This window comes from Plutella xylostella, chromosome Z (genome assembly GCF_932276165.1).
Source record: "Plutella xylostella chromosome Z, ilPluXylo3.1, whole genome shotgun sequence".
Taxonomy (NCBI): Eukaryota; Metazoa; Arthropoda; class Insecta; order Lepidoptera; family Plutellidae; genus Plutella; species Plutella xylostella.
Genome location: NC_064012.1, coordinates 4,726,915 through 4,750,066, shown reverse-complemented (window position 1 = coordinate 4,750,066; position 23,152 = coordinate 4,726,915). Strand labels below are relative to the sequence as shown.

At 37.9% G+C, this 23,152-nt stretch overlaps 3 protein-coding genes across 3 annotated transcripts; 1 reads left to right on the top strand and 2 right to left on the bottom strand.

The window, feature by feature from the left end:
* Window positions 1–3,547: 3,547 nt before the first annotated feature.
* Window positions 3,548–5,540, bottom strand: LOC105385335 (UDP-sugar transporter UST74c). Its single transcript, XM_011555696.3, has one exon. The coding sequence runs from the start codon at window positions 5,268–5,270 to the stop codon at window positions 4,275–4,277; it is 996 nt and encodes a 331-aa protein (XP_011553998.1). The 5' UTR covers window positions 5,271–5,540; the 3' UTR covers window positions 3,548–4,274.
* Window positions 5,541–5,914: 374 nt separating this feature from the next.
* On the top strand, window positions 5,915–16,943 carry LOC105385334 (zinc finger and BTB domain-containing protein 17). The gene is made up of 11 exons (XM_011555694.3): window positions 5,915–6,262; window positions 6,374–6,565; window positions 7,588–7,761; window positions 9,348–9,541; window positions 9,882–9,995; window positions 10,408–10,505; window positions 11,001–11,232; window positions 12,444–12,533; window positions 13,513–13,587; window positions 14,006–14,077; window positions 14,470–16,943. The coding sequence occupies exons 2-11, from the start codon at window positions 6,380–6,382 to the stop codon at window positions 14,543–14,545; spliced, it is 1,311 nt and encodes a 436-aa protein (XP_011553996.1). The 5' UTR covers window positions 5,915–6,262; window positions 6,374–6,379; the 3' UTR covers window positions 14,546–16,943.
* Window positions 16,944–19,901: 2,958 nt separating this feature from the next.
* On the bottom strand, window positions 19,902–23,104 carry LOC105385333. The gene is made up of 4 exons (XM_011555693.3): window positions 22,456–23,104; window positions 21,788–21,910; window positions 20,568–20,723; window positions 19,902–20,250 (listed from the first exon to the last, which is right to left on the bottom strand). Exons 1-4 carry the CDS (start codon window positions 22,852–22,854, stop codon window positions 19,945–19,947), a joined length of 984 nt encoding a protein of 327 aa, XP_011553995.3. The 5' UTR covers window positions 22,855–23,104; the 3' UTR covers window positions 19,902–19,944.
* Window positions 23,105–23,152: the final 48 nt, after the last annotated feature.

The window sequence follows — 23,152 nt, the reverse complement described above, 5'->3', positions numbered from 1 at the left end:
TTTTCTAATCAAGATTTTGCTAAATCGTACTTACTGTTTTCATGACTTTATAGTACGTAGGTATGCTTACGGTTATAGCTATCGTAAAATAATGGCACAACGTTAAAATGCGTAGGTACCTACTTACTTAAAATAATTAGGTAACTAGGTAAGTAAGTAAAACAAACCAATTTCTTAGGTGAGTAACAGACACAATTATTCACTTGAGTAAATCATAAGAAAATCTAAGCATTAGGCCCTTCTCCCATTACGATAGGTAGGTACGCTAGCGCGACTCTAGTCTCGGAGACTAGTCGTCGCGAATTATCTCACAAACATTTAAGCGTAGAATACCATAGTGTCAGAGTCTCCATTATAAAATGTATCCGAGATACTGGATGGAAGAAGGGCTTAGCTTTAATCTTGGTCAGCGACAAATTCAGCCAATCACAGGCGTAAATTTTATTGTGCTTAAATTGACTTGCTCAAATAAGAAAAGTCAATAAAATGAGTCAGATATACCTAAGTAAATATTAAATATCTCCTCCCAAACACAAATAGTTTTTCCTAAGACTCACACATAAAATAAAATACACAATGCAGATGATAAGTGTATTTTTATTGCTGATTAGGGATTTATTGTCGCAGTGCTGCACTGAAGGAGATATTTACTTCTTTGGCTGAAGGTAGGTAGATAGGTAGTTAGTTACATAGAATACAGGACCAAATTTCGGAAAACAAAACTGCTATAAAGTCCTGTTATAAAGTAAAGTTTTCAGTACTCAGTTCAGTTTTAGAAGTTTTACATAGTTAACTACTAAGTTACAAGCTCGCAAGCAAATAAAAAATTTCAATAGTGGAACTTTTTTATTGCTCGCGAGTGTATTGGGTTAAATGAACAGAACCATAAGTATAATATATTTCACACATAGTTAGTAGGTACCTATATGGATCACGATGATAAGTCGACAAAGGTTAGGTAGGTAATAGGTATTCATTCTATAGGTACTTAGAAAACTACAATTTTTAGACCAAATGTTACACGAGAGCGAAAAATAGTACGGCGAATATAATCTGGGGCATTTAAAATCTGATCCCTTCCAGAGTGACAATACTACTTATCTGAGAGGGGTCAGCTTTCTTTCCCCGAAACTGTACCTACTTACTTGTATTGTACCTACGTCTATGTCCCACTTGGACAACGTGACAACCCATATGGAATGAGCGAGACTCTCAAAAATAAATGCTACTGGCATGGTCTCATCAATAAAAGTTGCAACTACGCAACCGTGCCAACTAAGACCCAGCACACATGGTGAAACGAAACTGCAACTACTTACTAGTTAATTTTGAGTTGAAACCGGTTTCAAACTAGTTGCGACTTGGGTTGTCTCTCAAAGGTATCTACGGTATAAACTCAAAATTAAATAGTAGTTGCAGTTTCGTTTCACCATGTGTGCTGGGCCTAAGTGTACCTACATATTACGCCAAGTGCTTTTTTATAATTTTATTATTTATTCAACTAATAAAATTTATTGCACCCATGCACTATTTATGATTAATAATGCTGTGCCGTAAGAGGCTGCCTTCCATTTGAAAAATATAATAGCCTTTTGAAATAAATTCTTAGATACTAAAGGAACTATGTATGTAGCCGAGATCTCACGGAAAAATATTATAGTTAAAGATTATTATTTATAATATTGCCATTTTATTTCTTTATCTTTTGTAAATTTTTGAGGCACTTATGGACCAATTTATTTGGCCACAGAGAGGTCACGTTTCTGTGACCCAGGCTGTACCTAATCCTAAGTATTATTTTTTTATGTTAGGTATACAATCGATCGACTGGGACTTCTGAATTTTAGTTACCAACCGGAAAGGCCACTTTTTACCGACTTCGAAAAAGGGATGTTCTTAGTTCGTCTGCAGGTATTTTTGGATGCTCAAAACGTAAGTTGTTTGAGTGGAGCTCCACAAACAATGATGCAACTCACATCATGCCGTGCGTGTTCTAATCCATTTTAGAGGAAGTGGCTGAAATATTGCCACCATATTTTGAATAATTGAATATTATTGTACCATAATTGAGTTAAGGTAAAAATACAATTATTTTATTAATTCTTTCTGCCTATAAAGGGTTAAAACCTTTACGCGGGAAGGGCTCACGACCGCTATAGCGACGGCGCGGTATCGGTGGCCCAGTATAATTCTGGGAATGTATTACATCTCTCCCTCTACATGACCTAATAATAATATTACACAGTAATTATTGAGATATTTCTGCCAAACTGTGAGGTGAGGTGTGTGGGTCCGACGGATGACTGAGAATTGTGAATTAAAATAAATTTTACCTAATGCAGCATCTGGCTAGCTCATTTCATCATCTACAACTACATTATTATAAATAACAATTTTATTATTGCAAAACTGCTGCCGAATATTAATTTACATTCGTTATCCTAATGATCCATTATGTCTGTGCAAAGTCAGATTTAGTTAGGAAATGATGGTGTACTTCACGAGTTTATTCCTAAATTCAATCATCTAGTTTTGGTAATAACGAGGCTCGCTCATTAAACAAGAGCAAATAATAAGGTGCCTTGATGAATACGAAATTTACGAAATAATGTATGGACTATTAGCAGCTCAATACGTAGTTTTGATGATTAAAAAAACATAAATTTTGAACTTACGCAAGCTAAATTTCCGTTTTAGATAACATTTAATAGTTGGGTACCTTGTCGTTAAGTAATAATTTATAATCCATTTATATTACATACATAATTTACCTACAGACAAAAATAAATACCTACTAAGTATAATAGTACCTATATCTTTGAAGTTATCTACAGACAATGATTAAGATAGTTTGATCAATTAATCCGGCCAAGTTGGATTAGTGTTTGATTATTTGGTAAACTACATTACTATTACATTATCATTAGATTAGAATTTATAAATGGAAATAAATACAATATTTTAACTACTCAATGCAGACTTCATTTACACTGGGTGTTGAAAAAGTAGAAAAATGTAATATCGCGAAAAAAAAACTAGTAAAAAAAGTCACGTGACCAATAAAAATTCTAAGGACACCCAAAAAATATTTTGCATCAATATGTAGACCCCCTGACCGCCTTTCGGCGCCACTAGAACTAATAGTGGCATTAGCTGCCAGTTTCAATGACTATCTACCGATGACTGGTAATTATTAGGTCTATGTTATTTTCATACGATTTTGACAGGTTGTAACTTAAGACCCCCCGCAGACTGCAGACTTTTAGTCGGCCGATAGTTTGGTCGGGCTCTTCTCTTAATCAGTATGGAGTATCGGCGGATACATAATCGTTGAATGTGCAAATTGAAACTGGCAGTAAGACATTTCGTTTTTTTCAAATTAAAAAACAAATTGAATTGAAGTAAGTAAAGATGAAAATAGATATCAATACTAATAAGTAGAATACTAAGAAGTAAATACAGTACTCAGATGTTATTTTTTAATTCAGTTAATTCGTAAAATTTGTAAGTGGATTTAATGTTTTCAAAATATACTGACGGATATTTCTTTTCACTTATAATTTTATTATTATATTTTTAATCAAATCCTTTCAGTCATCACATTGCTTGGTTGCTTATTAACCATTTGAGCTAAGTCAAAATGACTAGTTTGCAAGGAAATATCCAAACCATCACTTGCTACTGGTTCTAAACACATAATATGGTTATGACTAAGCAACTAGGAGTATACCTATACATGTATGTATACTGTATTGTATATATTTTGTATAAAATACAATTATTAAAATTATCCAAATCGCAATATAACAATGAATGGTATAATATGTCCAATAAATTCAAATGACATCAAAAAAGTAAAAAATAATTGCATCCTAATTTGTACTAGTTATCATTTAGTATCTTAGTTAAATATGTACACTGGAATCTTTCTAACATGACTTAACTTACATAGTAAATGGTGTTATCATGTCCTTACTTCACTTTTGAATTACACAATCTATACATTTTCATTTATTCTCTAAAATCGGCAACATAACTATAAATATGTTATTAATAAACCTTAGGCACTATAAGATGAGTTTTAAATAAAATCTCTGATTTTACATACAACTAAGTAACTTAAATCTTTCACATTCACATTCATTTGCCTCTACTTTTCACTGTGTGAGGAATGTCCATAGATTGCTTTAGAATCTTCTTTGGTTAAAACCAACAGTTTAATACTACACACTGTAGTATGCTGACCACTGGGCAGTCTTGTGTTTAACATACTGCTATACGGTGTCTACCCGTGCATTAGCCTCAGTTACAGACAGGTACTTGGGAGCTTGCTTCCTCTTCAACTCCACATATGTATACAGCAGGCTGGCCAGAACACTAATATTCAGACCCACAAAGTTGAGCCACGAAAATATGTAATCACCTCCTATAACCATTCCTAGATATGTTACAAAAATGTTTTTAAGGCACCCTATTATAGTAGTAGTGAGAGCACTATTGTGCTGCGTGCAGAGCATGACGCTGTAGGACAGGATGAACCCCATGACGCAGGACATGAGGAACTGCAGCAGGAACAGCGTGTCCCCCCAGTGCTCGTACTCCGCCGACTTCTGCAGGTCTCCGGTGGCCCACGCAATCAGCAGAGCTGGCACTATCATGAACAATGCATTGTAGAACATCAGTCCATACTTCCCCAACTCTTTGGAATCTAGCTTCTTCTTCATGTAAACTCCATTTGAAGCAGTGAACAAGTCATTCAGCAAGACCAATGTGTATCCTTGCATTGAGAATCTCATATCGTCGGCTGCTGCAATCAAGGCTCCTCCAACCATTGCAAAGACACTCACTTGGACCATTTTCGGTGCTTTAACCCCGAGTACCACTCTCTCAGCTGCCATTGTCATGAGTATGCTGAAGCGGCGCAGCGCGGTGAACATGGGCAGGCTGAGCTCCTTGGTGCCGCCGAGTCCCGTGGCCATGTTGCCGAGGTAGATCACAGGCAGCGGCCAAATGCGGTGGAACACTCCAGAGTCCAACTTTGGGAACTGTACGACGTGGAGGCGGCGCCCCACCCACAGCACGGATATGGTTGCGATCATCTGGCCGAGGCCGAGCACTTGGTATGAGGGAAACGCGTACGTGGTCAGCACGGTCTTGTTCACTACGGTTATCATGAACGACGCCAGCGCATAGAACGCCATGCTGAATATTCTCTTCAGGAATGCAATCCTATCGGCCTCAGCCTCTTCCTGCGCAGTGTGAGCCGACATCCTGATGTCCACGTATTATTTTATTTATTAATACTACGCAAACATGATAAATTACAGAGTCATCACTAAACCTTCGCGTAAGTCACGATTTTTACCATCCCTTCTTCACCGGCTGGCTAAAACTGGTTTAATTCATGGTCAATCTATCAAACCTTTTAATAATTGTAAACACTTACAATGATTAAGCCTTGATTAGAGCACAAACACGGCACGATTTGCCGTGAATAAATTTCAACAATGAACAATTTCTTACTTCAACTCAACTGACATAAACATGACATCACATCAAGTCACACATGTCATTCATTATCACAAACGTCAATGTTTATCTGGGATTATCAAAGATTGGCTGTTATTATTCTGAGATACGTATTAAAGAAATACGAAGCAAAGCAGTTCTTATTCTGACCTAAAATTATATTGAATCTCGCCTTTTCCCACCTTTTTCCCTAATACTTTATTCATTCAACGCTAACAAAAGGAGGAAGCGTCGCCGTTATTATTCTGAGGCTCAAAAACTTGTGTTTTTTTTTGTGGCATAATATTAAAAAAATGTTGCTATAAAAAAAAACTTTGCTACGCTTTGAATTTTTTCATGATTACAAAATAAAAGTTTTAAATTAATTTTATTTAATTTTGAATTAAAATTCATATCTGAGTCTCTAAATTTTCGCCAAAATAATTTATTTACCCAGTTTTATTATTTGCGATTTAATGCAGCTGAAGCCAAACACGCTACTTGCTGAAGCTGAACCAAACGCTTGTTGATGCGATGCGCCATGCCCATCGTACTTGGCCGTTTTTTTTTTGTATTGCCTTGCCAATTGCCATGCCAGTCAACAGTATTTGTTTCATCTCATGATTATTTCGCGTATACCGTTGTTGTAACACTTAACATTACGTTGTAAAAATGTATATTTAGTCCAAACAAACACGACGTCAAATAGTTTAGTGTGTAAAAGGTGGCAGCCCAAGCTTGGTGGCCAATTTCAGTGAGTGGAATTTTTCATTGTGTGAACGCGTAATTTGCTGAAAGTTGAGTGTACAGTTATTTGTTGTATGATCGCGTCCAGGTGTAGCTGATGGTGGTTTGTTGTTCGCAGTCGGAAATGGCGATGCCGGAGCAGTTTTCGCTTCGATGGAACGACTTCCACTCGAACCTGTCCCAGGGTTTCCACGCTCTGCTGGAGGGCGAGGACCTGGTGGATGTGACGCTCGCGGCGGGCGGCCAGTACGTGCACGCGCACAAGCTCATCCTCTCCGTCTGCAGCCCCTACTTCAAGGAACTCTTCAAGGTATGACTCATTTTTCTCGTTGTTGATGTTATAATGCGTTGTTTACGTGGGACCCTTCCGCGCCCTGACATGTCATTGTTAATGTTATGCAAAGTTATGTTGTTGAAAGTAAGTTTTAGATTAATGTTGGTGAGATTTAGTTGTTATGGGTTTTAATGAAAGTAAGTGTTATGATGGGGTTTCTCTCAGACTGTCTGCCTCTTTTACTTGCATAATTTATTCATATTATTCAGGTATTTACACATAATTATGATAAACAAATAAGTCCCTACATTACACACTTCAACTTGATAGCTAGTCAGTAGGTATTAATTTCAGCATTCAGTGAGTAAATATTATATTTAGATAATGTTACTTATATTGATTTATTGTATTCATTATAAACAGATTACACTTTATTATTTAAAGGAATCTTTAATTATTATGGTTTACTCAACAACAGTTTATATCCAATGGCTTTATGTCTAGCCTTTCATGATTATTTTGATCTCATAATTTTTTCAATAGTACCTTCATAAGGTAGGTTTAATTTTTATTATGAATCACTGTATTCAGATACTTGTTAAATTGTAAAACACTTTAACATTCTTATGTTGATTACATATATACACATGAATATTTGAGTGTAATTTGTCATATAAAATATTGTTGTGATATTCTGGTTGACTCATAAACTGAGCTACTTAACAAACTATTAGCCCCACAGTCACAGTTTAGCTTGCAGGTGTCCACCTGACTAATGCAACGGATTGCAGATGCCGGGAACTATTTCTAAAAATCAAAGATGCTGGTTTAGCTGTGTGAATAAATAACTAATATTATGGAAATGGCAGCCATTACTTAAGTAGCAATAGTGAGGAGCATAAAGAGTATTAATGAGTGCTACATTTTGCTAGCAAGTCCGTTTGCCATTTACTTATTGTTTCTTTATTTACACACTCAAACCCATACATTAGTGCTATGTTTGTTTATTTTATAGTAAATACATGTCTCTGTTAACCACTAAATCTTCTATCCCGTAGATGAACCCTTGTGAGCACCCAATCGTGATACTGAAAGATGTGGCTCTATCAGAGCTACGGCAGCTGCTTCAGTTCATGTACAAGGGGGAGGTGCACGTCCGCCAACAGGAGCTGTCTGGCTTCCTACACACCGCTGAGCTTCTGCAGGTCAAAGGACTCACAGCTGGACGAGAGGTATGACAATGAGTGATTCTTGTTAGTGTATTAAGTGGCAAACACTTGAGTTGCATAGTGAGGCTTTGTTGTTGCTTGAATCAGGAGGCAACCGAATTGCATTTTATGAAAACTGTAAAAAAATGCTTTGTTGTGTTTGTTATTGTGAAAATATTAGACAGTCAGATATGCTGATACTTGCTGACTGCCTGATCTGCAGAGAGAATACATCAGCATTATCTGTAATTGTATGCCTAAACTATAGGAAGAGCTCTCTGACATCTATTGTTGAGATGGCATTGATAAATCATCTTAGTTTTTTATACCTAATGCATTCATATTTATAACTTACCCTACATTGAAATGACTCCCATATACAAACTTGGTACTCTTTGGGGTACATTAACTTTATGTAACCTATTAAATCCTGTTCTTTCGAGTCATTCGTCAAGTCGCGCGCCTTGGACTCGCGCGCCACGCGAGTTGGCATCTTCTGTTTTTTTATATCGTCAACTCGCGTGCCCATGTAAAGTACTGTCAGATGCAAACGAATTGAAACTAAAAAATATAGTTAAATATTGTGTCCCTGGCTGATTAGCATAAGAAGGTACCGACTAGACAGTCGCCATTAAAGTAGATGCTTTGATTTTGGGATAAAGATACAATAAAGCCTATGTTGGAAGTGCGGAATGAGGCAAAAGGGGATGTGACCTATGACGCATGATACCCAAGTTTGCTATCTCTCTCATCCCGTGCGCAAATTTTACCTGTCATAGCTATGTCCTTCAAGTTTTTGTTGCAAAAACCGGTTTAAAGGGTTAAAACGTCATTGTTTTAGTGACGTCGTTTTAGTGTTTCTCCTAATTCGAAGCAGAGATGTACAGTGCATTACTTACAGTCTACAGTACAGCGCAAAAATATTAAAATGTGGCAGTTTTTACTGATTTTGATTTATTGTGGGGGTAAGCCTATAATAAATGAACTTTACTATATTACCAAGTCTACTTTGCCGTAATATAAACACAGTGTTACGTTTTCGTTGTGTTACCGTTACATTAAATATCGAATTAGCACTAAAATTTAAAACAAATTTCGTTTAAGTATTTCATTCGTCAAAGAGACAGACCTAACTGTAACAATTAAGTACTTCCAGGAAGTTCATCGCAAGCAGGTCCATCTAGTAAAAAAACTGCACATGAAATCATAACATCCCAGCAAGGAAATTCGGTACTGCTTCGTGCAGGTTATAAATATAACAAAGACCGAACAAATAAAAATAGTTCCTGTGTTTGGAGGTGTTCGAAAAGAACAGTTTGCCAAGCGAGATTAATTACTGATTTTATTTTAAAGTAAAGTCCTATAAAATACCCTATACATTTTAAGTAGTTACCTTAATCATAATAAATTATAACTTTTGTGGCTGACCCTACATATTTCCACAGTCGAGCGAGTTGACGACAAAAAAAGTAGGTAAATACGGGAGGGGCAACTCGCGTGTGGCGCGCGAGTCTAAGGCGCGCGACTTGACGAACGACTCGTTCTTTCTAATATGATTTGCATCTACCTATTTGCAATCTTGTATTCTAAACACACAAAACTTCCATCAGAAGAGCGAATCGCCACCGCCAGCGCGCGCGAAAGACGAGCCAATCACAAGCTTCAAAGCGGAACAGTCCAACGACAGCCTCACCGGTGACTGGGTGCCTGGTGGAGAGGACACCATCGCTACTGAGGCCTCCGTGTCGCCATCCAACATCACATCCGGGTATGAAGAAGAGTCTGCCAAGAAGTCCATCAAAAGGTATGGGTTTTTTTATTGTGCCATCATCATCAGCCTATAGCAGTCCACTGCTGGACGTAGGCCTCTCCCAAAGCATGCCACTGGTTGCGATCTATAGCTTTCCGATAGCTTTTTGATTGTGTGTAATACATAATGATTATGAATCCCTCCCTATATCTTGTGCATTTTATAAGGCGTCACATAGTAATATATTCCTAAACATTCCTAGAGTTTTAAATCCTAGCCGATGAGACAATGAAACTTACATACACTTCATAAACCTGTACATTTGAGTGTACCAATAGCAGGACTAAAGCACAGTCAGACTGGCAACAGTAACGCAACTTGTCGATCATTCCAGAACGTTAAAGAACACGCCACCGAAGACCAACATGAACTCGAAGAAGTCGAAAGCGGCGCGCCCGCCGCCACCCGTGTCACCGCACCACGACAGCATCGAATACACATCCGACAGGCAAGTAGTGAACATTATAACATGATTGCTGAGTGTCTGATAATGATAAACCATTTTCGTACAGGGCGTTATATTAATAGCATATACGCAATTTCGCACCCCCCCCTTGCAGCCTCATCAAATTTTTCCACTTTCTACAGCTAACAATACGTTCGTTGCGTGCAGTAGTCAAATTTGCCGCATGGAGGCAGCGCGATTGCAGCTTATGTCGCGCTGCTTTGTACATTTATACAGATAAACAACGGGCTTTGCAGCGCTATGTTTCATCCATCCATTCCCATACTATGCGTAGGCAGGGCGCGCGCGACACCTAGTGGCAAATTTTAAGGCACTTTATGTGTAACGTAAACATAAACAACAACATACCTACAACTTTACACATTTCCTAATATATTCGGTTGTGTTATTACAGTGAGCCGCAACTGGACTACGACAGCGACCTGTACCACAGTATTCTGGAGATGCCCGACCCATCCAAGGACTCCATCATCAACATCAAACAGGAGGGAGGTTCGTCGAACAACTGTAGTCTATGATACATACAGCGGAGTGGCATTTAGGCCGCCTTTTTTACGGCTAGTCGAAGTAGTTCGTGTAATCTCAATGAACTCACAACACTCATGAACTCTTAAAATGCCATGCCGTAGTAGGTCGCTACGGTGATGTCGCTAGCTCGTAATAACTCGTGAACAGTACCTCCTCATTCGACGACGGTGTGGCCACGTCGTCAAGTGCGTTTCACCATTGGCCACAGCATCTATATTGAATATATATGGTTATTGCAGCGCTCGTGGATTATGAGTTACGACGGACGCACCGTCGTTGATGGCTGTGCATTTATCCCATACATTAGGGTACTTAATTCTACATTTTGTCTGCGACGTCGCCATGGCGTCCTAGTGAGACAGATGATTAGTGACCAAGTCAATAAACCTGGAGACAATAACCTTCCGGTCCTAGATTATTAATTTATTATGCAAACTTTTAACCACCAAACCCCCACAGGCTGGAACTGCAAAACGGGCGGCGTGAAATGCCCATCGTGCAACCGCTTCTTCGCGAACCGCTACAACCTAAAAGTACACATCCGGGACAAGCACGACACGCTCGAGGGCACGCTGCAGTGCGAGATCTGCAAGAAGCGCATGCGCAACCCGAGCTGTCTGCGCGTGCACATGTACCACCACCGCAAGCAGGCGGCTTACCTCGCCGCGCAGACCGATCAGATGCACAAACTGTAAGTGTCAAATAGAAATGTTGTTGCTGTCCTATGGTACCCCGGTGGTACAGAGGGCCTTTACAAGCGTGCGCCACGCCATTCTGTCCTCAGCAACCGCTCTGGCTTCCGTCCAGTTCAGGCCTTGACCTTCCAGTGTGGCAAATAGAAATTAAATGAAATATCGTTTGTTTTGATGTAGAATTTTACTATTACTCTACCACCATTTCACAAATGACGGAGCGGAGGAAAGAAATGGCGGAAGAAACTCCTCGAGCATCTTTTCAACTTTTTGCTTATGTCTAGTACCTGCAATGTTTTACTTATATCTAGTACAATTATATATAGCACCATAGAAGTAATAAACTATAGTAACTTATGAATAGCTGTGTGCTAGCTTCTTTCTAAAATATAAAATAACTTGACAATAATTGTAAAATTTTACGTTGAATAAATGATGAATCTTGAATATATACAGTTAGAAAGCAGCTGAAATATCAAAAAAATATTTAGTATGACTAGTGTAGCCGTGAGCTCCTCTTCGCCTTAAAAAGTTTCCGGACTGGGAATTGTAGAAAAAAATAGTTTATAAAGCCTCGTATTCACTAGGCGACAAATTGTCGCAGAACCTGTCTAGGCACATGTCGTCTACGTGTCGCCGCGACGTCGCGCTCTGTTCTGCGACGTCGCACGCGACTATACAGCGACATCTACGTGTCGCAGAACAGGTTCCGTGTTTTGGCTCGCGAGACAGAACTTCCTGCGACATCAGTCTAGCGCATATAGAGTATATTTTTTTACTAGGTCTAGCGACCGCTGTTGCAGAGTGTGGACGCGTGCGCGACTTCTGTATCACGACATGTTACCAAAATGTTCTGAGAACACGCACCGTAGATGTTCTGTAACAGTCTCAGAACTTGTGCTCTAGTGAATTCGAGGCTTTATGTTAATCCAGGCTGTCAGCTTCGTACCTACATGCCGAATTTCCAAATTCTGATTTCAGTTTCAGGCTAGATATAACATGCTGCACATGTCGGATTCGGCTTAGTATACCAATTTTGCAACACCCTGTATATTTATTTAGGCGTTTTCATGTGAAAAATATCAAACATCCACATACACAGATTTTGCTTTATTTTGTAGGATCTGCAGCATAGATAGCATATTTTCAAAATTAAGGCTCGCTTGCAACTGCGGATGTAAAATAATGACATGCTATGTATTATTTCCAGGATGCCCAACATGATAGTGGGAAAATGGCGCCAAGACGGGTCCATTCCATCGACACCTATCAATCCTAACGATTTTCGGGACCAGGATAAGTGAGTATCGAATACGAGCCCAAATATAGCATCTACCTGTGGTAATCTTTACTCTCATGATCTTATTTTACTTGCTTTTCCGTTTTGGACGACTGCTAAGGACGGTTCTACCTTTTTTGGCATAAGATTTATTTGCCTAATCTTGTATTGCATAGTAACGTTTGGTCAAAGTCTCGTTACGCCGAAAATCGTATGGCATAAATCTCGTTTAGTAAAAAGTTATTTCGCATAACATTTTTTAGCCTAATAATGGTATGGCCAAATCTTGAATAGCCTAATAATGCTATGGCATAGGTTTATACAAAGTAATAATATTCGTTTGGCTTTAACTTTGACGGAGCGTCTCCCTACATAGCGCAAACTGGTGCATCGTATTGTTTCCGCTGTTTGGAAAACGCTCTGCTCCGCTTCGCTGCGCTCCGCTTTGGTTTTGATGAACATGTGCACCTAACACGCTCCTCCTCGCTTTGCTCGTCGTCGCACCTATTTTTAGGTTTCGATCTCATGGGGTTTGTAATAATTATATTAGTCGTTAACTTTCGATTTTTTGATCATACAATATGGTGATTTTCGGGATGTAGGAAAAAAATACCACAATTTGTACATTTACTACATACTTAATATATTATTTATTAAGATAACATTAGGAGAAACAAGATTATACATAGGTATAGACGAACATAAATTTGAGCAAACGAAACTTAGGTGTTTAAAGATTGTGCCTAAAGAGTTTTAGACGAAACGAGCCTTATGCCACATAAGTCTTGGCAAAGTGATGGTTCGGCCAAAAAAGTTTAAACCATACGAGTTATGCGAAATGAGTTTTGGTCAATAAAGATTATGCGAGATGAGCGGAACCCGCTAAGGACAGTTTCTCATTCAAGGCGCAATTTGTTTTTGCAATTCTTATAATCGTCTTATAAATTTAAGAAAAGATTTCTTTAGATGTGATTATAATTTAATTTTATGTTTTTTCCAGAAAACTCAACATGTCTGGCAAATGGCCGTCGCTACCGCACTCTCCGATGAATCCCTCCGACTACAAAGATGACAAGTAAGCATATTGTACACAAACTGCCATTTTTTATAAGGCAAAATTTTCTTGGTCACTTACTCTTTCACACAAAAACTATGGAACTGATTTCAATGAAATTTTATAGTTATATACCTCTTATACATCAGAATGACATATAGCCTACTTTTCATCTCCCGGAATTCATACCATCTGCCATGTCTAAGGGTGCTTACATAGAGAATCGGGTTCCCTGTATCTACTTGTACCGGAGTACACGGATCATTTCCCGGATTTTTAAATGTCACGAATGTTTTCGCATAATCAGGTTACCGGTACAGGTAGATACAGGGAACCCGATTCTCTATGTAAGCACCCTAATGCGGGTTGGTCGAGAATTTCCCCTCTAATTGATGAAATTTTGTAATTCTTCTATCACAAAATATGGTATGTATTGCAGGAAACAGAACATGTCTAAATGGTCGGGTGACCCGCCGTCGCCCACCGGCCCCGACTACAAAGATCAGGACAGGTGAGCCAACCATACATTTGTGTATATTCAGACCATTTATTAAGTGTAAGTACTAAATGCATAGCTTTGGCCCCCTATGGAATTCTAGGTCTATTTCCTTGAATGTCCAGTGTGTTCATTAGGTCTATTTCCTCGAATGTCCAGTGTGTTCATTAGGTCTATTTCCTCGAATGTCCACTTCACAGAAAGTTAGTTCCCTAAATGTCCACTTCCCCTTAGCGAATTACTGTGATTGTGAAGCCTTTTGATAATCATATAATTTATGTAGAGTTTTATTATACTACAAATACGGGTAAACCGTATTTTTAAGTTTCCTTTAGCACTCACTTCACCACATTCGCCTACCTATTTCATTATTGATTCATTCATGAATATTTATATTTATTCGACAGTGCGCAAAACAACTCTGGCGGTGAAGAAGGCCTGCCCCCCAACTCTGTGGACGTGGAGTTGACCGAGGCGGTGTAGCGCCGGCGACGACGGCGCAAAAACACAAGTACAAAAACAATATTCACGTCGGTTCCACAAACCAACACTCTTAATTTTATGTCTATCACAATATTTTTACTTTCTTCAAACATTCCATTTTTTAGGCCTATAATTTTATTTTTATTATTTTTACTTATGTATTTTTTTATCCATTTTAAAAATGCTCATTTTAAATGTCGTTGGACAGTCTTCAAGTCCACGGAATAGACTTATTAAAGTTGAGGTCCGTTTTATTAGAAATGTAAAGTACAAAAGGTGCATGCTCGGCTAATGTTCGAGTCGCGAGTTATTTGTATATTTTGAGATCGCGTTGTTCGGAAGCGTACGTCGAGTCAACAATAAGATTTACAATATTCCCGCACGTATGTTGTAGGATCCAAAGACTGAGCGAAACATTTTACTCGAAATATTGCTATTTATACATACATATATACTCGGAATTTATACATCCACAGGATAAGGTTTTTAAAAGATATTTTTTTACATTCATATAGTTAGTATCGTAGTCAACGAAATGGCTCAACACAAGAATTTAATATAAGTAAGTATATATTTTACCATTTGTTCAACTGTTGGAAATATTAGGTTAAAAATAAGTCTGATATTGAATGTCAAATCCGCCTCTTGAACAGTCTCAGCTTTACGTAATGTAGGAAAATAGTTTGTTATAACTTTATAAGCCGAGTCCGACATTACATCTGTAGAAGAGAATCATCACGATTAATCCATAGGTACTTTAGAGTTGGTTTCGAGTATCGGCTTTCCGTAATAGTAATAAGCATGCACGATTGGGGCACAGCAAACGAGGTATTTAGACAGCTAGAAGAAAACGAGTAGTTTTAAATAAAAAGTGGCCATTCACTGACAATATAAGGTACAAACACTTAAATTATACAATAATTATGCATCATGCAGAAACGAGATTTAGCTTAGGATGTTAATATTACAATTTCTTTTATTTCACGTACAATCTATGGCAACCGATTAGAACATTTTAGAAAAGGGAAGGCTCAGACAGCCGCCTACAGTGCACGTCAAAATGGTTGCGTAGCCTAACAGTACAAATGTGTATATTCATTTTACGAACAATTTGTATGCTTTACGTAGTTTTAAGTATTATTTTAAGCATTTGTGGACGTACATTTGTGTCTGAAATTCTGGTTTATGGATAAGCTCCCAAGATTTTGAAGATATTTTATACCTCATTTTTCGATTGCCTTTTTAGTAAGATAAAGAGTATTCCCCCTGGTTTTCCGCATCACACTTGACGGATAAGCAGTTTGCAAACCTTTAAATAGCTCTGTTATTATAATGTTAATAATTTTGAGTACATAACTTGATGTGAACTTCACAAGTTGCATCAGTAACGGATACACAAGTGTTCTTAGGAGACTCGATTATATAGCTTTAATATTTCATAATATACATACTTATATATATTTATATATAATAAAGATTGTGTCATAGTAACGAATGATAAAAAGAGAAGCAGGCAGGCGGTGGCCGCGGCCACCGCGCGGGAGGCATGCGCGGCGACATATTTCATATATTTATAAAACAAATAGAAATACACGCGACTTAGGAGAAGGTTGTTATATTTAAAATTAAAACGTCCATTATTATGATGTATGTTATGGCGGTTTGGGTATTTTCTAACCATTATTCTTAAGAGGTAAAACTAACAAGCAATTATTGAAAAAGTAAGGATTTACGAATTTTTCTACATTCCACTAGGTGTAAGGAAGCATAATCAACCTGACACTTACTTTAGATATTATTATACATATATACGTTTTAAGATATTATTATAAGCGTAAAATAAAACTAATTTTAAAACGAAAGGAGATTAACAATTTTAAGTGATATTTAGAGTATACTTGGAAGTGATTGCTTGTTACTAGGATGAATGTTTGAAATGTATCCACAAAGTCATGAAGCAAGACGCAGAATGTAGAATACCACTTAAATACTCGTTACATTCCAAGTGTAATCACTTCCAGGTTAAGTCTAACTGAATATTTTGGTAGCTCGTTAATTTTAGCATTTATATGTACGTTTTTACCAAATTTGTTATATACCAATGCTCTTACGTAAGACGATGCGAGAAATACATCGATAGGTGCATAGCCTTGTCGTTAGATGTGCATGTATTCCAATAGTCAAGTCAACCTAGTACAACTTTTAATGTGTCCATATAAAAACAAAAACAGTATAACATTTAAAGAAGACAAACAAAACATTCCAAAATTCATATTTATTAATTTTTATCTCTCGAATTTGATTACAGCTCTTCTTGTTATTAATCAAATTATTTTAAGTGTTGTTTAATCATGCTCGAATAAAATTTCAATTTGAAAATTATACATAAAGAATAAAACTCCATGATTTTAAAAATACTTTTTAGTTTTTTAATAAAATGATTTTGTCAATTTTGATTTCAATTAACAAAACGGAGAAAAGTTCATGATTTTAAAAAATCTTTTTTATTTTTTTATTGATATTTTAAGTCAATTATTAAGTGTTGAAACTGATCAAATTTGCAACATTCAATCAATTTTTTAACTTTTATTTATCGAGATGATTATCAGTGTCTGATTGGCGAGTTACAAATAAATAAATTAGATATAATTTGTATTGTTAAAACTGTGCTCAAAATACATGAACAAAATGATTAAGGTACCTATGATAGATCGAGGGGCTGAATACAAACTACCAAGACCCTATTCAGGGAAAAATAAACTACTCAAATTGAATCTCTCTAGTAGGAAAAGAAATATTTATATTTAACAATTATTTTCATTAAAGTACTTAGTACATTTAAATGGAGTTTGTATGTGGTCCCATTGTAATTTTCCATGACAATTTAGTATATAGTATTTTATAGTAATTAGATATAATAACATGGTGGATTACGTTGTAGTTTATACATACATACCGTTTTATAATTATATACAGGGCGGAATGTTTATCTGTGTAGCTAGGCCAGGCCGACTTTCAAACACCATAAATATATAAATACATATATTATTATATAGAATAAAGGATTACACACGTTTTCTAATCTTCCCTTCTCAGGGTTTGTCCAAGCATAGCTATTTACTCACTTGGGTTAATTAAGTCAAATGTGGATACATTCCAAGTTTAATTACATATTAATATTAGGTCGAGATTAATATAAATAGCATAGAAAAGTGGTGCTGTGCAGATGAAAAACTATATTTTTTATATAAATATTGGTCAATTGTTGTTTACTCTGCACAGTCAGTTTCTATATCTAAATGATTCCGTCTGTTTAACTTTTTAATATTACATGGAAAATAAGCAATATGATTAGCAACGAACTTAAAAAGAATTAAATCGGAGCATTCCATTTGTTTTATCTTTTCCCTCTTTAATTGGCCAGTATTGTTTCAAAATCATTTAAATAGGTTTAGCGAAGTTAATTCACCGAAATAAATTAGGATTTTAGATCTGTAACTTTGTTTTAATCTTATTTTCTCATAAAGAATGTCACTGTAACAGCTCTCTATGTTGTGATTTTATATAATCTTTTATTATGTATCTCTTTAAGTACTAGCGTACTGCTCGTCCTTAGTTTAAGATGAAGCCTTAAGTCTAGGTTGTCTAATCTTCGGCTTAAGGCATTCGACCATTTCTAGTTTATGTATAAATGCCTATGGCATCCTTTTCTTACATTCCAATATAATTTTCGACGTGAGGTATGATATTGTTACGAGATGAAACTGATTTATTTGTACTAAAGTTAATAACTAAATGTAAAAGATTTCTACTTTCAACATTCCTAAGAATCTATGCCATACGATGGTATATTTTCTACTGTCGAGTTTCTGAACTTAATTTTTATATATTATAACCATCGCCTATGTTGCCACTAAGATACTGGTCATACTTACCAAGAACTTTAGCAAAGTCAATTCAAATGGAAAAACATAGTGCGATTATTCAACTGATTACCTAAAAGCTGCTTTCAGATACAGCGCAAATGCGATAATTTTTTGAGAAACTCGACAGTATTTTTTGTCTTGTAACAATTATATTGTGATTGTAGAATACGTATTGCCATGTCGGGAGTTAAACTGTACTCTTTATACTCAAAAAACTTTTTATATTTTTATACTAGAATTTACATCAATAAATTATAACTTATACGCTGCTAGTTTTATTTATCTCCGTGACTGTTGCTCTATTTTAGTATGCTCTGTCGATGTTAAATATTATTTATACATTATGCTATGCGGCCTATGATGCGCTTGTTATGTTGTTTGATGTTATTCCCATTTTTGTTCAGCTAAGCGACTGACTATAAAACGAAAATCCACATGAAAATGTTAATTCTAGTTAATTCCCTGTGAAATGTGTATGTTTTAGAACAGTGACTACTAAACCTAGAAGCTGTATTTACATGCATGATTCCTGGGCTGTATGACTATTCCCATATGCGAAATTCAAGTAGTGTTTCTAAAAAAATAGTTTTTACCCATTGCGTTGTTCTAACTCTTTGCGAATTTAAAATTGTTGTTTTCTTTATATTTGCATCTCTGGAAACCTGCTGCGCGTTAGCGATATTTTTATATTTAAATATTAGCTTTGTGATTTCAATACTGCGATGTACATTTTTTCCAGAGATTTTGGTGGTTCATATAGCAACAGTGGCCAACTATTGACTGATAATAGTAATAATGGAAATCTATTATGCTTTATTTATACCCTACCTTTACTTTTAAGTATGTTATTTATTGTAATTTATGTATTTGCGCTATAGTAGACATACATATTGTAAAATTATCAGCCCCACTCATTACGATGTTGTGCAGTCACGTTTCGCCATGCTTGCTCATACCATGTCTATCATTTTTACAGACTCATATATTATTTTTATATACATATTTAGTTTAAGTACCTAAATGTTTCAATTGCCTACCTATGGAGTGCAGTCGACCGACCAATTTGCTAATAGGCCATCGTTCTCTATCCCACTTTATATTCAAGTTTATTTTATTTAAATTGGACTTTATACACCTATCTAATAGAATGACTCTATTAAACCACTATCTAGTGCGCTTCACTTATTTTCCCTAGTAAAATTAGCTATTGGGTGGTTTAATAAATTAAAGAACTGTACAGTGCTCCAAAATTGATAATGCGCATAGAAATCTTTGACAGTTCGGTAGTTTTCGATAATGTGACACATGATATTGACTCCTATTTCTTTCGAACAAGGTGCAAAATGCTAGTGCTTTTTTTAAGGCTCTTACGATTTAATGATTCAGGTGTGAAGATCTGCATGTGCATTATTAATTTTGGACAACTGTACTAATAATTTTAACTTTATTTATGTCATGCTATATTTAAAACATCTATTCAGACTGATCGTACGACACATCTTCTCTAATCTTGATCTTGTTCTTTGTTCTTCTGTATCCGGAATCATTTCGTTCTTTCACCACGCCCTTTCCTTCTGCAGTCCTGCTCTTTGCGCGAATGTGTGCTTTTTTACTTCTGGGTTCTTCTTCGTTCTTCTTGGCTCGTAAGTGGAACCGTTCTTTGGGTCGCTCGGTGGTCTTTACTTCGTCTTCCGGAGCCAGGTCTCGCTTGAGGGCACTTTTGAAGGTCTGCCCGCGTGCCGGCTCGTGAAGAGAGAAGGTTATTCTGTCGCGGTGTATCTGTAGACAGGAAAGAGAAGATCAGACGGTATTGCTATGCTAGGTATGTGCTAATTTATGGCCCAGCGAAGCGAGGCGGACTACAGAAACTACATATTTTAGGGTCGCAGTCGCACTCTCTCCTGCCAATAATTCCTATAGTTAGCTTGGTCGCAGCGTCCACTGACCGGAGTCATGCTCGTCTAGTGCGAAGACCCCTTAAAATTAACAACTCTTTACTTAGATACGAGTACTTTTGCTAGTGAGGTGACAGGTTTTTACAGTTTTTTTATATAAGTAAATAGGAAACATATGACAAAATTACAACTATAACTTACCCTATACTCGACGGAGACAAAGCACTCGTCTTCATCCTCGCAGACCAGCGAGTTGATATCAGCCGGCTTCTGCGCGGCGGCGGGGCGGCGCGCTGAACGGACGAAGCGCCACAACGAGCGGATGCGAGAGCCGCACGTGTGGACCAGGTCCGAGACCTGCGGGTAGACAGGGTTAGAGCTGGAGGGTCACTATGAGGCACTCTATCTGCCAGTTTCTATATCTCTATCTATCTATAACTGGTAGTTACTTTCATACGATTTTGACAGATTGTTACTTTTGATTATGTGATGAAAAATGAAGTTTCGGATCGCTACTGGGTAGACGAGGTTAGACCAGGATCTTTAGCATGGGATGCTATTAAGACGTGACAAAAGTTGTCCGTCGCGCTCGCTCTTGAGGCTGCGCGATGTGAGTGAAAGCGATGCAAAACTTCTGTCACGACTTAAATGGAGAAATTATCTGCGGGGAGACGAGGTTAGACCGGGAGGGTCACTGTGAGGCACTCTATGTGATGAAAAATGAAGTTTCGGATCGCTACTGGGTAGACGAGGTTAGACCAGCATCTTTAGCATGGGATGCTATTAAGACGTGACAAAAGTTGTCCGTCGCGCTCGTTCTTGTTGAGGCTGCGCGATGTGAGTGAGAGCAATGCAAAACTTTTGTCACGACTTAAATGCGCCCCGTGCTACTAGACCTGGAGGTAATCTCTATGTGATAAAACTAAGTTTCGGATCGCTACTGCGCGAGCCACGGGTTTATCTCGTTGCATTAAACGTGCAGATTGAACGACAGCTCTCTTTCGTTCGTTTTTCGTCAGTATAGAGCAACCCTCCTGGAGCTGGTAATAGGTGAAGGTAAGAAAATAATAGTGTGAAAAAATGGCCAGTGGTTTCCAGCAGCCAAGCGTTATTGATTGATTCCTATCAGGGAAGATGAGTACTTCTCTAACGATAAGGTTTCTATTCTGGTGTGAGTGTGAAGCTTATGAATTGTTTTGGCTGCTGGTTTGTAGCCAGGATAGGTAGAGCTGGACATCCATCACATCTTTTTGAGAGGCTTTATACCTAATTCCCCCATCATTACTGAAGCTAGCTTTACTACGGATTTGCCCACATTGATAGCACTGATGGCAACGGCAATGCTTTCACATCACCACAGCATTGTTCCAAAGCAGAGCTCTGGTGCCTAGCACCCTAAATCAAGATGGCACATAACCCACCTTCATTTGATCGGCAGTCTCGCAGTAATGCGCTTCCACGCCGAAGGGGCTGAGGCAGGCGCGATCGTCGGACGTCAGAGAGTCTATCTGGACCGCACACTTGGGTGGCGCCTCTATATGCTCCTGTTGGAATGAACAATAATCACATAATTTCAGTATTTACAAATATCGAGTACCAGGAACACAGAAATGGTAAGGAGGTAGGTAGTTGGCAGAAGTCGGGGGTCTGACGAGCGGGTAGTTTGAAATATGCTGCTGTCGATAACAAGGAAGACGTTATTTCAACAGTTACAAATGACTAGTACCAGGAACACAGAAACGGTATGGAGGTAGGAGTCAAGGGTCTCAGACGAGCCGGTGGGTAGTTTTGAAAAATATGTGGTCTCGCCTGTCAGAAAAAAACAAAAGGTCAGAGGATGGTTAAGAATTCTTCTGTAGTATGACATAATAAAACAGCATATTTTTCCAACTACCCACCGGTTTTAGACACTTGAAATCTTATTATTGTAAACAATCTACTTCCATAGCATTTATGTGTTCTTGGTACCCATTTGAGGAACAAAGCGTCAATTTACGAGATTACTAACTAGCAAACAGCCGTCAAAGAACAAAAGTAGCCCGGGCTTTAAGTACCCAAGACTGAGTAGAATCAGCAATCTACCACTTACCCATCCAACATCATCGCAGTGCTTGGGCTCCTCATAGCACACGTAGTAGGTCAGAGCCGCCGTGCCGTCCGACCGCTTGTCTGTGGTCCAAGTGTACCAGTTGTCTCCAAACTTGAACATGTTGTTGATGTGGGCCTGCTTGAACACCAGCGGGAAGAACATGTCGTTCGGATGAAGAGCCTTTAGAGCCTTGTCGGTTGCCGGCCGGTCTTCGTCGAAGTTGCTCCGTATTTTGAAGGGTGAGGCCGTGGCTTTCTTCTTATGTTCCCAGGCTTCGGTGTGGGGTTCTTCGTCGTCCATCCGTGAGTTGTCTTCGTCTGAATGCATCACCATCTTGACTTTGACGCAGGAAGCTAGGTGCAGAAGGCACGCGCCGAGAGCCACTTGACTGATCCTCATGGTGGCTGGTGGTGTAGTGAGCTATGAGCTGGCTAGTCCGGTGCTACTCACATGTTATAGTCGCGCGGTTTGCGCGCCGGATGCTAGATAAGGGTGGCTGTTTGTAAACAAGAGCACGGTAAAAACGGTCTTAATCGGAAAAACAAACGGATGTGGAATGTTTTTTGATTTGTTGTACCTACTTCGGTTGGTACCTTCAGGAAAATCCATGGTTGAACAATTTGAGAATAACATCCAGCGCGCCACTTTTTGTGTGAACATGGATTTTTGTTTGTAGTGAACACGCGGGCCGGCTTTA